The sequence below is a fragment of the Borostomias antarcticus genome, assembly GCF_949987555.1.
Source record: "Borostomias antarcticus genome assembly, chromosome: 13".
Taxonomy (NCBI): Eukaryota; Metazoa; Chordata; class Actinopteri; order Stomiiformes; family Stomiidae; genus Borostomias; species Borostomias antarcticus.
This window is the reverse complement of record NC_140246.1, coordinates 5,183,977-5,201,814: the sequence shown is the minus strand read 5'-3', so window position 1 is coordinate 5,201,814 and position 17,838 is coordinate 5,183,977. Positions and strand designations below refer to the sequence as shown.

Sequence of the window (17,838 nt, the reverse complement as noted above, 5' to 3'; positions counted from 1 at the left end):
TAACTCCGCTAGATCACCACCCCGGGAGCTTTTACATGGAAAGATGTGTTGACAAGATGATGAGGCTTCCTGGAAGTACTGTCGGTTTGGCTGGAGGTGGTTTGATCTACTGCTTTTGTACGTGTAAGCGTGTGTATGTGAGTGTGTGTGAGTGTGTGCCCGCCTGTACTTTCTTACACTCCTTTGCTCAAATGAACCTATCCCTGAAATAAAAAGCCTCAACTCTCCTGCTAGCGTGTTTTCTCCACGCTGAAACACAGAAGAGGAGTTGAAGACAAATGGTGACAAATGCAAATAAGAGATGAACACAAATCATTCTAGTCTTTGCTGCCGATCAAACTCCCAAGCTAGACAGACTGAACGCAGTGCTCTAATACTGGGGCTTTGCCCAGCTTCTATGCTAGATCTGTCTGCTGCACTGAATGACTGCATTCTGCACTGTTGGGTGAAATGTTGAGCAGAGCTGTGAGATTGTCATATGCCGTAGTGTAAGTTTGTACGTGTGTGTGTGTGTGTGTGTTTACGTTGATCTTCGCGTATCGATGGGATGCCAGAGCAGAGCTTGGGAAACTGGAACTAATGATGCGTGTTTTTTTGTAACTCAATTAAGTGTCCCACTCAGCTGCTTTAACAAGACATCTGATGTAAAACCAACCTCAAAATGAAGAATCTGAATGTTTTTTCCCGAACTCACAATAGTCTCCTGTCGTCTAGTGGCTAGGTGTCTGTGTTGTCTCTTGGCTTAGTTTCACACTGCCTAGTACACATCCCCCACTGGGCTGTGTTGTGTCATTTCAGTTCAGTTGTTGGACAGTTACTGTGTGCAAATATGTTTGGACATGTTAGCTTTCAGGCCCAACTTCAGGGGTGAACAGGTCTTTACAATGAAATCAGAGCCTAACTAAATCAAAGTAAACAAAGTTAGGGATCACACAACTGAGTTAAAATAAATGCCGGCTAGTAACACTGTAGCAAATTAAATGAAATGCAAATTCAAATTGTTTATGTTCTCAATGAGCACTTAAAGTAAATGGCCTCCATTTTGTGCCGAATGCTGCTTCCCTCCATTATTGAGGGACCATGCTATTTCTGAATATCACCTCCATTTTGTCTCCCCTGAGGCTGAGCCAGGCTCTTACAGGTACTGTAGCTCAGCAGACTGGCTCCTTGACTAACTACTTTAAATTACACTTCTCTTTTCTCTCTCTCTCTCTCCCTCCCTCCCTCCCTCCCTCCCCCTCCCTCTCCTCATAATTCCTTTTCCACACCATTAGAGAAATGTCCTCCTACAGGGATTATTAATGTTCATATCTATCCATCTCTATCTATCTCTGTCTATCTCTATCCATCTCCTATCTGGCTCCTATCTCATCTCTGTCCTGGCTCCTCTGAGGGCGATCTCTGTAGACAGCGCTCCTCTCTGTGTTTATTAATGCGGCATAGCGGCCCCAGGGTGGGCTGTTTCGTAGCCGACGCCCTGGTCCTCGGGGGCCCCATAAACAATAACATCCCATGTACGCCACCGAGGGGCAGGGCCGTCTTCCTGTGCGTCTCGGTCACAGGACGGAGCACGCGTGGGGGCTAGCCGGGGGCGGCCGTCCCTCAGTGGTTAAAAGAGAATAATTCGCACTCCGGTCAATCATTTTTATGGTTTTATTCCATAGCAGCAGTTAGTGAACGGACGCGTTTCGGCCGTAAGGCCTTCTTCAGCGTTTAAAGCCGCTCTTGCGGAACTGACCTCTATATATACTGTCATCAATAATCAGTAGCCTACGTCAGAAAGGTGAAGGTCCGGCTACCTGTGCGCATATGCAGAGGATCGCACATTTACATAATACAAATACAATACAATACAGAGTTACAACCATAATACAATATATACAACAATTTCATCAACAATATCACAAGAGAGAGACCTTTACAGAAAACAACCTAGCAATAGTTCTTCATTCAATCCTTTCGGGCACTCTGTCTTCAGGGCGTGAATCCAATAAGCTTCTCTCTGTAAAAGTAGGCGCTCTCTGTCACCACCTCTTTTCAATGGATTCACCAATTCAATGCCCTCAGCCACACGCCACCAGAACGTGCGCCCGCGGTGACGTCAGCGCCAGGCGCCGGCTTCGATGTCGCCCGGGGAGGCGGAGGAGGACCGCGTGCTCGGTCTCAAACTCAGAAGGTCGGCGGAGATGTGGGATATTGAACGTTGCCTCCGCCGTATGGAGCAGCTGCGGTCTTTTAAAATGTAATCACTGTTTGGAATGGACCTCTGTGAGGCGGAGTGAGATGGTTAACTGGCCTGCTACAACGCACCGTGCAATAGCCAGTTCTCATACTACTCGTTGGAATTGGGAAAGCTTGTTGCCCTGGCAACATCCATGTTGAACCAGTAGATCCAGTCTTCATCATGCTTGTGAATCAACAAGCTGCCGTCGGGCCCAATATACACTGACCTTTACTTGTTTGCTCAGATCTGGTTTTTGTTAAGTTGTGACCTTTCGATAGGCAGTCTGGTGTGTTCTGTATGTTCCTTCGTTCTTTAACTGTATTTGAGGTGGAAATTGGGGTTTGCAAGGAAAACTGGGGATTTCCATACCTCAGGTATTTGCTGTAAGAGGTGTGTGTGTGTGTGTGTTTGTTTGTCTGTGTCTGTGTGTGTGCCCTTGCACGCACTTCAACAAACATCTCTCTTAAATCATATCTCAGTCTGTCTGTGTGTATGTACAAGCACTTCTAGGGTCCTACCTTAACAGGGCAGACACCTGCCGATCGCTCGGCAACAGGGTTGCCTGGCAACCGGGTCCAGGATGACATTGCAGGGAGTGACACACGGGTTGCTCTGGGAAACCGAAGCCCGGCCTTTTAACACTGACCCCCTGTGATGCACAACACAGTGTGACCTGATGTTCCAGCTGTCCGTGGAGGGAAGAGAAGGCTTTGGTGGACAAGCTGTAAAGACAAGAGTCTAGATTCATCTGATACACAGCCTCTTCTCCCTACCGTACCTTGAAGAATTAGACTCTGAATGCTGCTTTAAATATGCATGAACTGTATTACAAGTTAACCACACTGAACATGCTGTTTTGTCTGTATTTGTCAACCATTTGACCAGCCTCTCTGTTCTGTATACTTTACTCATCATCTGCCAGTCAAAACTATCTCCACAGTCCTGAACTCAGTCAGACACCTGAACTTTCACCCTTCTGTCATTAAGACATCAGGTGGATCAGAACATTCCAGAACACAGTCCTAGTCACGATCTCTATGTGGCATTATATCAGAACATTCCAGAACTGAGTCCAAGTCACGGTCTCTATGTGGCTTTAGATCAGAACATTCCAGAACTGAGTCCAAGTCACGGTCTCTGTGGGCTTTAGATCAGAACATTCCAGAACTGAGTCCTAGTCACGATCTCTATGTGGCTTTAGATCAGAACATTCCAGAACTGAGTCCTAGTCACGGTCTTTATGTGGCTTTAGAGCAGAACATTCCAGAACACAGTCCTAGTCACGGTCTCTATGGGTTTTGCGGCCCTCCATCTCAACCTCCCTGTATCGTGTTTTTTTCCCCTCTTTTCTTCCCAGGTTGTTTTAAAGATGACCGGATTGTGTTCTGGACATGGATGTTCTCCACCTACTTCATGGAGAAGTGGGCTCCCAGGCAGGATGACATGCTGTTCTACGTCCGCAGGAAGCTTGCCTACGTCAACCCCGACAACACAGAGGGGAAGAAGGTTAGAGTTCGCTTAGTCTCTCACAGCTTCCACACGGCCTATCTCCATGGCTCGCTGTACCAGCTCTGGAGAAACGTCTGGCTCTACTTGTTACCATTCGGGGTTAGGGTTTAGTCTTGTTTATTTTAGGGCTGTCAATTTAAGTCGTTAATTTGATTAATTAATTATGCAAACATTAACGCGTTAATAATTAACGCAAATTAATCGCATTCATCAATTTCGTCCAGCTGTAGGTGGCATAGTTGCCTTGATATTGCCTGATTTAACATTATTGAAGCGACAAACTTCATTTTGATCTGAATGACCCCCTAGGCTATGTTGTATGTCACGCAAATTACCTTCAAACAAACTCGATGAGGCAGATAATCAGACTTTGCTTTGCCCTCCAAACGGAAAGTTTACTTAAAAAAAAAACTCACAGATAGGACAGTTAATAAGAGCGTGGTTGTGTGCAATATCTGCAAGAAAGAATTTGCATTCCATCGGAACTTATCATCTCAATGCTAAACATGTTAACAGCTGTCAGTCCCCATAGCCTACTAGCGCGCTTCGCCAATCCACACTCAATGAGAGCAGGATCCGAATGAGCTAGTCTACCACTGAAATATGTTATTTGCGAAGTGGATTGCTGTGGACTGCAGGCCAATTTCAATGGTAGAGGACAAGGGCTTAATGGAGGCGTTTCAAATTGCTTCCTCCAATGCAACTTACAAACCGCCTTCAAGAGGCACCGTAGTTACAAAAATCCACCAGCTGTATGGCATGGAAAAGATGACAAGAATGGAAGTACTGGCGCGGGCCGAATACGTTGCTCTGACCGGGGATCACTGGACGTTGGTCAGTAATCACAATCACAAAGCCACAATAATGTAATGTCTTTGAATTGAAATATCTTCATTTGGGGGCTTTTGCCAGCAAGAAATGGATGTGAGATTAATCGCAATTAATTAATTACACATCATGTGATTACAGATCATGTAATTAATTTGAATAATTAATTAATTTTAACTTTTTTTAATCGTTTGACATTCCTAGTTTGTTTGTTTATTTGGCAGGGACAGTGTACATTAACGAATATACCAGAATTAGCTAAGAGGGCTAGTTTTCATCTGTAATGCTACTCCCAGGAGCTACAATGGGGAAAACACACTGTATTTCTTCAAACCAATCACAATTGACTGTTTAACTGTTAATTCTATTCTTTTGTGTATTTAAGGCGACCTTGGGTGTCCTGAAAGGCGGCCAAATAAAATGTATTATTATTATTATTATTATTATTATTATTATTATTAACAACAATCGTCTTGGCGGGGTGGTTGCTGTTGTTGTTTTACATATTCTGGGAGAATCTACCGTCGCAACTGATTGGCCGACCACATGAATCAGCGCCACTCATTGGGCAGTAATGAGAAATGACAAGGCTCATCCCCAAAACCTACATCCGTTGGGTCAGACTAGAGTTCACTCCACACAAAAAAATAATTTGTCTTACTTCCACAAAATATTGGGTGTGGAGGCTCATAACAGCATTAGGGCCAACAACTGAGTTTTTTTTGTTGTTTTTTAGCTTCTGACTTTAAAGTCAGAATTTCTGAGAAAAAAGTCAGAATTTCTGACTTTATACTCAGAAGCTGAAAAAAAAATATAAAAAAATGTGGCCCTAATGCTCTTCCGTAGGAGGCTGTGTAACAACTGCACTGCAGATAAGTATTCAATAACAACGAGTTGTTCATACCTGTACATGGAAAGTATGGTAATTCAGTTAAAACATGCAGGGTAGTTCAGTTAAAACATGTAGGGTAGTTCAGTTAAAACATGCAGGGTAGTTCAGTTAAAACATGCAGGGAAGTTCAGTTAAAACATGCAGGGAAGTTCAGTTAAAACGTGCAGGGTAGTTCAGTTAAAACATGCAGGGTAGTTCAGTTAAAACATGCAGGGTAGTTCAGTTAAAACATGCAGGGTAGTTCAGTTAACATGCAGGGTAGTTCAGTTAAAACGTGCAGGGTAATTCAGTTAAAACATGCAGGGTAATTCAGTTAAAACATGCAGGGTAATTCAGTTAAAACATGCAGGGTAGTTCAGTTAAAACATGCAGGGTAGTTCAGTTAAAACATGCAGGGTAGTTCAGTTAAAACTTTATTTTATTTGAGCACAGAATATACAGTATATACAGTACATACATAACAAAATACATGTTAGAGTACATACGTCATTGTTTAAACATATAATTCTATATCTACAGAGAGAGGCAGCAGAGATGTCGAAGTTAAGCTACTCTAATAACATACGACGACGGGAGACTGGCCGTATCTTCATGGAGATGGATTTCAGGGAATAGTGATTATTTTTGAAGTGATACCAGTTTACACCTCCAGTTCTTACTGCTCCCCACACATAGACTCCATTTGGATTGGCATGATAACAATTATTGTACCAAAATGCACCCATATAGGTGTAGGCGCAGTTTCCTGAATGAGGGTCTTGGTCTCGATCAAAGGTTGTGAATCGTTGTCCGCTGTGGTAGGTCAAGGAATCCCCTAGTTGAAGAGAGAACATGGTGCCATTAAACATAAGTCATATTCCGGTGAAAGGGTTTGTTTCTGTTAGCTATTTCGATCACATTTTAAATGTTGGCCATCTTGTGTGGGCAGTGCTATACTCGTCATAATGACCAGCCGTGTACAGTGATGGCTCGTCCTACGCCATGCGCTCTTACCTGCCCCTCCGTTTCTGAAGCCGCTGACCCACAACCTGTAGCCGTCCACCTCTGCGTTCACCGCTCCGGGAGAGATGGAGAAGGAGGAGTAGGTGGCGAAGACCTTCCTCCCATCAAAGTCCTCCATGTCCACCCTCAGCTCATAGTCCTTCCTCAGAGTCAGCAGGTGGATGGTCTCCAGGCCTGTAACAGGCACAGAGAAGTACAGAGAGAACAGTTTGTCACGTGTTATGTTGCATCATCTTTTTTCTTTAGTTCTCTGTAGCCTACTTATCATCGCATGTCTTACGCCTGGTCAAATTAAAACTAACCTATGGCTCTCGTTGACAGAATGTGTTAAGTAAGCTAGGCTAGTTGTGCTGTGCTAAGGCTAGTTGCTTGGCTAGTTGTGCTGTGCTAAGGCCAGTTGCTTGTCTAGTTGTGCTGTGCTAAGGCTAGCTGTTTGGCTAGCTGTGCTTTACTAAGTGGGCTCCGGTAAGTTTATTCCTGCTTACCCAGCCAGTACTCGCCAGCTGCATGTCCAAACCCGTTCTTGTACTCCTCCCATCCTCGGTAGAAGTTCACCGTACCGTCCATCCTCCTCTGGAACACCTGCAGAGACAGAGATGGGAAGAGAGAGGGTTGAAAGAACAAAATGATGGACAGTTCTCTCATTTACAGTTTTAATGTATGACAGGAAATTATATCGACAGATTCTAAAGGGGATAATGGCAGTTTTCAAATCCAGTCATATTCCAGTGTGAAAGGACTTAACTATTAAATCAGTTGTTTTACCTTTTGTGTTCTCAGCAATTCAAGGTTCAAAGCAAATTAAAACCTGATAATTTTGGAATTCTATGCAAGTGTTGCTGAAGATGCAGACATTTTCTTCTATTTTGACATTATGAATAGTAGGAGGTTCTTCTCATGGCCACGTCTCTCTCAAACAAGACAAACATGGGCTGTGTTCAGAATCGCATATTTCTACTTTTTACTACAAGTACGTATTACAGCTGCCACTAGAAAGTACGTACTTTGCATGCAGTATGCATACAATTGGGACATACCACTTTGTCATACCATTGCGCCTTGAAATTTGACCACATCTGTCGCAGTCCATGAAGCGTCAATCGTCCACAGCTGTCGTGACTTTCATCAATCATTTCTGCTGTGCAATGGATTGTGTGCCAGAATAGCCAGAAAGGCCTGCTGGCTTGCATATGACACTATACGACCCGATGTAGTAGGACATCCAGGTATTTTTGTCATACTGCTTGTGATGTATTGGGACATATTACATTTTTAGGCATACTGTAAATATGGAAGTATGCTATTCAGAACGCAGCCATGGTGAAATGAAGGTAAAAACGTAAAAGGAAGTTAGCGTAACTCCGTCGACTCACCGTCCACTTCCCTCCCAGGGTGTCCATGTCGCAGTAGACGTAGCGCGGGGAGTTGGGTCCTGCTGGGTAGATCCTGTAGACCCCACTGCTCCCCGAGCCGCCGTTGTAGATGTCCGCACAGTCCAGGGGCTGGAACATGAGGCCCTCCGCTGCTGGGAAGAGTAGTGCTAGCATGAGAAGCACCTGTGAGAGACAGGAGACACATGAGGTTTCAACTCGCACAGATACAGTTCATTACTGTAACAGTGTTAGTAGCTTCAATGTGTTTTTGCGAAGAGCCCAATATTGTTTTAACGAGTCAAAGGGTTCCCTCTGTAATTGTGTAAATGGATATATTCTTACCTTCATTGTCATGTTTCTTTGTTGTTTGGTGTATGTGTCTGCAGCTCAGAAGTTAGGGATATGAATGCTTCACAACACCTTGTTTATATAGCCGACAGTAGGTCTCCAGAAATGTGATCACAACCTTATCTCAACGTTATCAAGGAGCAGAAGCTATAAAGGTGGGAATGTGACTACCACCCATATGATATACATATGATAACAACATTAGACTGGCGGGAAGTCATTAATGGTGGGTGTTTTATTGTTACTGTAGGTCTGTTTTCATTGGCCTGTTTGTTGCTAATCTGTAGCGACCTTCTTTCTGTGTATTATTGATAAGTTCTTCCATACAGCTTCCCTTCTCCATTCTCTACACTAGCTCCCTATAGCAGCTCACATCCAGTTTAAGTCTCTGGTGCTATCCTACAGTGCAATGAAAGGAACAGCTCCCTCCTACTGTACCTCCAGGCCATGGTCAAGCCCTACACCCCCTCCTGACCACTACGCTCTGCTACCTCGGGGCAACTGGTTGCCCCGTCACTCCGAGGCCCCTGCCGTCGATCGACCTGGTCACGGCTCTTTTCAGTCCTAGCACTGCAGTGGTGGAACAAACTGCCCACTGACCTCAGGACAGCAGAGTCGCTGCCCATCTTTCACCGCAGGCTCAATACTCACCTCTTAAAGAAATACTACCAGGATCCTCCCTCTTAATCACCTATTGTATTTAGCTGCACTTGAACTTTGACTTTAGTATGCTCTTATTCGCTTGAGAAGATGCACTTGTGAGTTCTGGAGAGTAGTAGTACACTTCAGATTCAGATTCACTTGAGGTTAAATGCAGTTATTGTAAGCCACTTTGGACAAAAGTGTCTGCTAAATGACTGTAATATAATGTAACCTAAATATAAAATAACTATGATCATATTATCAAATAATTTAAGGGTGATCAGGTGTGCTGTATAACATTACTTCAACTGGAATATGTTTGAAAACATTTGGAATATCGACTAGGCATATTCTACTGGTGAGAGCCGTTTGCCAACATGCAAAAAATATTGCGCAATATGTTTTTGCTGATGGCGTAAGTAATTTCCCAGAGCCACTTCCTTGTCTGGCCTGATAAAGCTGAGTCTGATTAACGATACCCATGAAACACATGATCACTCTCTAGCTTTGAAACTGCCGCTTCTGAGGTCTTGTTTGATGCGGCCACGTGTTGTCAGCAATATTGTTTGTATAATTTGGTGAGTCACATTAGATAATTGCTCTCGATATGAATGGTTGACTATCATTTCTGATGACTTTGAAGTTGAGGTTTTTACAGTTTGGTTCACTAACATGAATCTCAAAGACTTTGAGATTCATGTTAGTGAACCAACAAAAGTCAGTCAGTTTTGTACGTTGCATACTCCAATCATAAAAGTATGTCGGATGTGCAGCGAAATGTTGAAAAATTGAAATAATTGGAGAGAAAAAAAGTGATCTGCTGAAATTTGGGCAATAAAATACAAACACTCCTGTTACGACCCAAACACTGGACTCAAACTGTAAAACCTTACAACAAGAACATAAGACTCCACAGCTAGCTCCTGATGTTTACCAGGCTTTGTGTTGAAGAATAGTACTGTTAGTCGAAATGCCTGTGATGCTTAAGCCGGGCACGCGTTCCTGAGCGCAACAGCTGTGCCTGGACAGTAACACTGTGCCCAGAGCTGGATGCAGCCTATAGGGCACTGAGCCAAGCGGCCACACAGCGCAGGCTATGGAATATGGGGCTGAAATTAGAAGCGGATCTATATTGAATGAATATTGATTCCTTGTCCTTGGTAAGCGGCGCCAGGTGACATGAAATCAGATGTGTGGCGAGTAATGCAGTCACCCTATCAGAAAATGACTGAGACATGTGTGAGACTGGGGGCATGGTGTATGATTGATCATGGCAGTATGTCCAGGAAGATGATATTGTTGTGTTTGAGACTGGTTTGGATTATTGCGGTACTGTTGTGCTGTGCCCAGCTGTGTACGTCTGTGTCCCTCTCTACCCCCAAGTCCCTCTCTCTCCCGCCGTGAGGGTTAACCAAACCAAACAAAAAAACAGCTGTCTATGGGCTCCGATAGTCTGCTGTATAGTCCTACAGTATGACAACCATAGTATATCGAATTATTTGATATAGTCAATGGCCTTAATGTTTGACACATAACTGAAAGTCCGAAAGCATGAGAAAATATGAACAAAAAACATATTCAACCATTGAGTTTGTGATTTCAATATCGGACATTCAGCTGCACTTTATTTTGATTAAGCAGAAGCTGACAGGTGATAATGCTTACGATGCAAGGAACAGAAAAGTGGCCCTTTCACCAAGCTGCTTCGGGAACTGTCGGTACTGTAGTTTCACATCATTGCACATGTGAATGAAACGGTATGGTGAGGTAAAATATGAGTCTGAGGTAGTTTAGCTTGCAAGGTAGTTTTTCATGACTCTTCGCCATGCACAACATCCTGAACCTGCAAAATTAAAACAACATTAAGCAGGTTAAATAAAGGTGGAGCTGGATATGCTAAACGTGAACCCATTCTGGTCCACAATGCCCACAGGCCTACCGGAACTAAGACACAGGTCTGATCTTCATGGAGATGGCCTTGAGAGAGTAGTGGGCCTTCTCCCAGCGGTACCAGCTGACCCTTTTGGAGCCGACAGCTGCCCACACATAGAGGATACTGGGGCTGGTGCCGTAGAACCAGACGCCACCCTTGTGTTTCAGGCTGGAGAAGAGAGTATCGTCCTGATCGCGGTTTTGGGTAGAAAATGTCATGCTATTGTGGTATTCCAAGGAATCTCATATTGGATTGACAAGCAGATTCTGATTCAGAAAATGTTGTTGTCCATCAGATTTATATCAGACAAAAATGGTCTTTGACCTAATGTTCATAGTTGCGTTAAGTAAATTGCACTTACAGTAATACTCTCTTATCTGAGCAGTACAGGAAGTCAGTGACAGAACAAGGCTGGGGTCAACAATTGAGGAGTAGATCGTAAAATATAATGATAAGATATAACTTTATTGATCCCCAGGAGGGGGAATTTGGGCATTACAGCAGCAGAAAGATGGAACAGAACAGCAGAAGAACAGAATAATATCTAGAATCAATCATATAACACAAGACATGTGTAACGTGTAAATCCCACCTTCTCCGTCTTTGAAGCCGCCAACTTTCAGAGTGTAGTCGTCTTCTGAGCTGATGGAGGAGTACTGGGGGAAGTCTTGCTTTCCCATCAGAGTATGCTGGTAGAAGAAGGATACAGGAAGTATCCTGTTTGAAAAAGGGAGATTGGCATTCTGTAATGTCACCTGCCCATAATGATTAGCTAGTGGCTAGTTCCCATAAACGCAGAGACCGGTCAGAACCCTGAACCTAACCCTAACCTTAACCCAACTCTAAACCTTACCCTAACCTTAACCCAACTCTAAACCTTACCCTAACCTTAACCCAACTCTAAACCTTACCCTAACCTTACCCCCCCAGTGCTTAGCTGCATGTCCAAACACATTACCACTCCTACCCTCCTCTGGAACACCTGCAGAGATAAAGAGATGGAAAGAATGAGTGTTGATGCGCTGCATTAGTGAAGCGTGTCATTACCTCTGGCTCTCCACACAACCTGGTGCACCGATGATAGTCACAGGACCTGCTTCTCCACAGCCAGTCAATTGCACAAATTAGAGAGAGGGGGCAGAATTTTGTGGAATGCCCCTGACCACATGTAAATGTCAATATACCTTCACCCCAGTATAGGATCTGAGTCAGGAATTAAGTCAAGTAAATACATTTTTAACACCTAAGATTTGAATAGTTGATCATCAATGGTTGAAACTATCTGTGTAATATGTACAACCTCTACCTGCAGGTAAATTGTCAGTTCATTGTCATTTTGAGGTGCATCAGCAAAGGAAATGTAGAGTCCCATAGAGGAATGTCCAGATGAGTAGTTACATTCAGCTGGTGGTGTCAGTGTTGGCTTGATCAGCGGCCATATTCAAGCCCATGCCTTCATTTTGTAGTCCTGTTGGTAGGCTACAGGACAGGGTTAGACCTCAGTGTTATCTCACCAGCCCTCTCAGAGCTGAGGAGGAGATTAGGTTTGGCTGCTGTACATCTGTTTTCTGTTTCCCAAGTCTGGTGAACTTTGACCTATTCACACACTGTTTTTTTTCTATTAAGATTATTTTTTTTTAGATAGAGGTATGGGAGAATCCTGAATATTTCATATACATTTATTTAATAATACCATCATAATATTTTGATTGGTTGTTTTTTTGTTACCCAAAAGATATTGGTTATAACTCCCTTTAAATATAGTTTTAATGGATCACCAAGAATTGCAAAAACATGTTTTGCTCTATTCTAAAAAAGAAAATAATCATTGACACGTACAGTAAGGCTCTGAAGGTGTTTATAGGTCAGACAGCTAGTTTGATCATAGACACTGAAGCCAAGACGCACACTACATTTGCTAATCCCATGATGCACCAAACCCTGTGGGATACATGCATGGCCATTTGTTATTCCTCCAAGTACCGAAGTGACACAGGCCTGATCTTCATCGAAATGCTTTTCAATGACGTGTGTCTGTTCCGCCAGTCGTACCAGTTACAGCTGCTATTATGAGTAGCTCCCCACATGTAGACTCCATTTGGATTGGTGCGATAACCACTTGTATACCAGAATGCTCCCATGTATGCTGATGCAGGATTGCCGCTGGAAGCATCTTGACGGTCAAAGGTGGAGAACTTCTGTCCATTGTGAGCCGTCAATGAATCCCCTAGAAAACGAGAGCAGATGAAATATAACGGACGGAAAGGCTTGTCTGCCTCGTCTGACAGTCTCGTCATAAATAGTCATTATATTGAAATGCATATTGAAAAATAAAATATTTCAGGGGAGGGATTCTCCTGCAACTTTAGTTCCGACCAGGGACTGTAGTGGAAGTTAAACCCAAGTAAACTCGGTTTACCCACCTCTTTGAAATGAGGCTGAGTTTGATCAATAAGGGGAAACGATCAATGAAGGGAAACTGCACTCGTCAGAGTTCACCCACCTGCGCCTCCGTTGATGAATCCGCTGACCTGCAGCCTGTACCCGTCCAGCTCAGCGTTGATGGCCATTGGAGAGATGGAGAAGGAGGTGTACTTGGCGTAGGCCGTGGCTCCGTGGAAGTCCTCCATGTCCACCCTCAACTCGTAGTTCTTCCTCAGCGTCAGCAGGTGGATGGTCTCCAGGCCTTCGGGTCAGGGAGGGAGAGAACGAGACTGGACAAAGGAACACTGACTGACTGTGTCGCCATTTTCGTTTCACCTCATTATTCAGTCTGAACAGACTCCTGTCGCAGACATTTTCCGAGATGGGCGTCGCCGAAGGAGGGAGTCCTCATGCGATCAGTTCATCCCCCTAACCAATCACATTAATTCTAATTAATTCTGCCATCGCATTCAGAGGACGCTGATTGGCCCGGTTGGAATTCCAACCGAGAAATCATTCTGGATGAGAGCCTTTCCAGACCCTGACACACATTTTCGAAAAAGGCTACTTGTGCACTATAAACATATGGATGGAAGTAGTGTGGTCTTTTCTAAAACTGGTCAACTGATAAGCGGGATCCTCCTTACCCAGCCAGTACTCTCCAGCTGCATGTCCAAACCCGTGCTTGTACTCCTCCCATCCTCGGTAGAAGTTCACCGTACCATCCATCCTCCTCTGGAACACCTTTCGGAAGGAAACAGAGTGACACGATGGAAAGAAAAAGATCAATAGTCGTATCAAGATTATGAGGAGTCTTGGTTTTAACGGAAATTAAGGTGTAAATTATGTCATTTTGGTTAGATGGTAAGTTTGACTAGTCCTGGAGTTTGGCGTTTTTAAATCCGGTACTCACCGTCCAGTGCGCCCCGTCCGTGGCCATGTCACAGTAGACGTAGCGCACGGAGGTGGGTCCCGCCGGGTAGATCCTGTAGACCCCGCTCTGCATGTTCCCGTCGTTGTAGACGTCGTCGCAGTCCAGGGGCTGGAACATGATGGCGTTGACCGCCACGGGGAGCAACGCGGCCAGGAGAACCAAGAACTGAAAAATAAATCCAGAAGGGAAACAAGTGATAGTCTCACCGCTCCACGGAGGGATTTGTGTCTGCTTACACACGGCTCTCCTCTGCCGTCTACCCACCGAGAATCAATGAGGCTCAACAGTCACACCAAGGACCTTGTGATACAGTATTATATTAGAAAGATGGAACAGAGACCTGGCAATACAAAGACACTTCAGAGAACGCTAGGCCAGACTGATGTAATCTACTATTGGACTTTGCGTGCTTACCCTCATCTTTCTGTCGTGCCAGTTGCAGTCCACTGCAGACTAAACGTGGTGATCGCTTTTTTTTATTTTTATGGGAAAGCCCCCCCCCCCCTCACATCTGATGGGCTCGTGGCAAGGTCATTTTCCAAAGCACATGCAGATGCTGAATTGTTCCCATTGGCATCTTGTCATTTTCCGTGTGTGTGTCCTACTCTGCATTAACCTGACACGCCAAATGATTTGCTTCGCATAGCCTTCTGGGAACTCTCCGTTGGAAACTGAAAAGGTCTATGACGCGCTAACTTCAACCGCTCCTCGCTGTCATAAACCCGCCCAGCATAGCTGTTTGTATTTCAAACTCCTCAGAACCAACGCTGATTGGCGAGATCGTTTTCCAATCGGGCTCAGAATTTCCTCTATCGAGAGTATCCAGATTGATTTGCGAGTAACAATGTGAGCTCACGACATCAGGATGGCCTCACGAGACTAACTCGGAATGACATTTCACAACCACAGGAAAACACAACAGTGAAAAGTGTCATGTTGAATAATCATAGCTTTATGGAGATCTGCACTATAGAACTTTAAAGGCTGTCACTAACATTTTAACTGTATTTGCCCATAAAGAAGACAAATATTCTTGGAAGAAGTATCCTACAATAGGGCCTACATTTGATATAACCTGTCAGCAGTTTGGTGTCAGTATAGTATAACATTCTCAGTTATATAACTGGTTGTTGCAATCAGCCGCAGGTGCTGTGTCCAGGATAGATGACCTTGCTGTGATGTCACCTGCTGCATTCCTTGAGGCAAAGTTGGGCGTTCACACAACTTGGATTTCGTGCGGTTTCTTGTGGTGTCTTGCGTTCTCACTTGGTTACAAAACGACATGGATGTACCTGTTATGCATAATGACACACACCTGCTCTGTTCTCTCTCTGCTGTTGTTCTGCTCTCGCTCGAGCGTCACTAGGCTACTGTCAGAGATTTACTGTTTTGAAGCACGTGGAAGTCGTGCTCTGTGGAAATTCTCTCTGCTCTACCTCAGTCCGCCGCTCTCAATTGTCCTCTCTCACCCCTCTCCCTCATCCCTCTCTCATCCATATCTCTCTCTCATATCTCCTCTGTGTGCCTCAATCAATTTTTTCTTTCTCTATTAGCATTTACATGATGTTCATATCCAGAGACTTCTCTTAACCTCTCTCTCTCAGGGGTTACTCTCTTAACACTGGCCAGACACGCGAGGTGGGGGGGCGGTGTCGGGCATGGCGCCGTCTTGCCATTGGCTGTCCCGTGGCTCGTGTTCCCCGGTGATCTCCCGCTCTGAGACGCCACCGCCACACATTCCGACGACATTCCGTCGTCGTTCCGACGACGGCCTCCTGGTTCACTTCACACCGGCGAAGGATCCTGTGACGCTGGCGTTCAGACGTCCATCCCCCCCTCTCCCTCCCTCCTCTTCACATCATTCTCTCTCTATCTCCCATCACTCTCTCTCCCTCGTTCCCTCCATCAGTCGTTCGTCCCTCCCTCCCTCCCTCCCTCCCTCCCTGCGTCTCTTCCCCTCCATCATTCCTCTCCCCGTCTCTGACACCTCATCCCGCCATGCGCGGCTCTTGTGATTGAGCGGCGCGCTGCCGAGAAGGAGGAGTCACTCCATCACCTTTAACCCTCGCAACCCAACCGTCAGAATCAGTTGTGTACCGCAGGTCCCTCAGGTAGATTGTAGAAAACTGGCAAATTAATAGGCTACTATATTTCTACGTTGCTCTCTTAATGAGCATGGAGAACAGCCTCGTCAGTCCCTCCCAGAATGCTTCACTGTGTGTTTCTCCAACGACCGTCTTTGAGGAGGAGAAGACCAGGAGCTTCTCCCGGAGGGGGTTAAAGCGAAGGCCAAACGCAATAACGCTGGATGAGATTACAGTCTCTGACAAATCCATAGAAAAGTATCAATTTCAGTATCATACTTTCATCAGGTTGTCATGTTTCCTCACTGCAGAGGGTCAAAAGTAATATTAAAGCTTTTTTTTTTTTTTGCGTCAACCTCCTTGTGACAAATCTGATATTTACTGTTCAGTCTGCTCCTCTAAGTCTCTCTGTCTCTCTCACTGTCTCTCTCTCACCGTCTCTCTCTCCTTCTCTCTGTCTCTCTCTCACTGTCTCTCTCTCTCTCTCCCTCTCTCTCTCTCTCTCTCTCTGCTGCATTCTGCTATTGTAATTCCCTGTCTGTGTGAGAGCCTAAGGTATTCCACAGTCAGATGTAGTCCGAGGCCCTGTGTCTGTCTGGCTTCTAATCGCTGCCCTGCGTTACAAACAAGGGGTGCCCCCCCCCCCCCTCTTCCCCCCTGGGTTGTCGTGGTAACACAGCGTAGTTCTTTTTTTCCCACAGCTTTCCTGTCTCTATCCCAGCCTTATTCTACTGAGTCTTATTAAAAACCCAGAATAGAAGAATAGAATAGAAAGTTTATTTGCCATGTGTAACCAGTACAGGTACATTGGATTTCTTGTAATCGCTTGTCCGTACAGTATCATATCAGTGCTAATCAGTTCCTCATTCCAGTCCTAAGTACTCAGCTTGACTTTTAAAGGTTCCCAAACTGGCAATTTACTATACTATCCATCATCTAGCAGTCTGAGTATCATCCTCATCTACTTATCCCATCCGATCATGGATGGTTGTCTGTGTCCATGATGTAGTGCTTTAATTAAGCACTTAAGTAATTAAATAACGTTTGTGTACAGTTGTGCATAGTGTTCAATTGTTCGAGTGTTGTCAGGTGTTGGTTCAAGGGTTCCAAGTGTACAGTAGTGCAGAGTTTGTTGTCAAGGTGCTCAAAGTGTCAAGTGATCAGTTGTTGGTCCGGGGCGAGGGTGGCAGGCCAACGGGGGGTTGAGGGGAGTGGGATTGAGAGACTGGTCCGTCAGAGGGGTGATGGGGGGGAGATAATGGGCTGTGGGAAGGACCAGAAAGGCCTGGGAGCTACGCTGACAATGGGGGAGGGGTATTCTGCGTCCGCGTGCGTTGGTGCTGCTCGAGTGTGTTTATATTTCTGGAGTTGTTCCCGCCATCGAGCCGTGTGCAGCAGGCACCGGCCTGTTAGCCGGCTAGCGATGTGTCATACTCTTCGTCAGGCTGACGCCAGGCCGGGCCTCGGAAGCCGCGGCGCCCTCCGAGAGCGCCACTCTCGCCCTCGCCAACCCGGCCCGACCCCCTCCACGAGGTAGACACCCCCCTGTCTTTATTTAAACAATCTACAGTCACTCGGGTCCAGCATCAATGTCTTCTATTGTCAAGCAGAATTAACACAACATAATGCTAGTTTATGTATGTTT

At 45.1% G+C, this 17,838-nt stretch overlaps 2 protein-coding genes across 2 annotated transcripts in view; one reads left to right on the top strand and one right to left on the bottom strand.

Moving 5' to 3' along the window:
* Window positions 1-17,838, top strand: part of kiaa0930 — a 37,570-nt gene that overhangs the window by 10,057 nt on the left and 9,675 nt on the right. Inside the window, exon 2 of the mRNA XM_084448238.1 lies at window positions 3,582-3,730. Coding sequence (XP_084304364.1) covers window positions 3,582-3,730 — 149 coding nt within the window. The remainder of the gene's footprint in view (window positions 1-3,581; window positions 3,731-17,838) is intronic.
* Window positions 6,002-14,271, bottom strand: LOC311316710 (uncharacterized protein; the record flags this gene model as incomplete). The annotated part of the gene is made up of 10 exons (XM_084447643.1): window positions 14,089-14,271; window positions 13,823-13,919; window positions 13,255-13,437; window positions 12,735-12,978; window positions 11,344-11,468; window positions 10,772-10,854; window positions 7,829-8,011; window positions 6,941-7,037; window positions 6,447-6,629; window positions 6,002-6,267 (listed from the first exon to the last, which is right to left on the bottom strand). The coding sequence occupies exons 1-10, from the start codon at window positions 14,224-14,226 to the stop codon at window positions 6,002-6,004; spliced, it is 1,599 nt and encodes a 532-aa protein (XP_084303769.1). The 5' UTR covers window positions 14,227-14,271.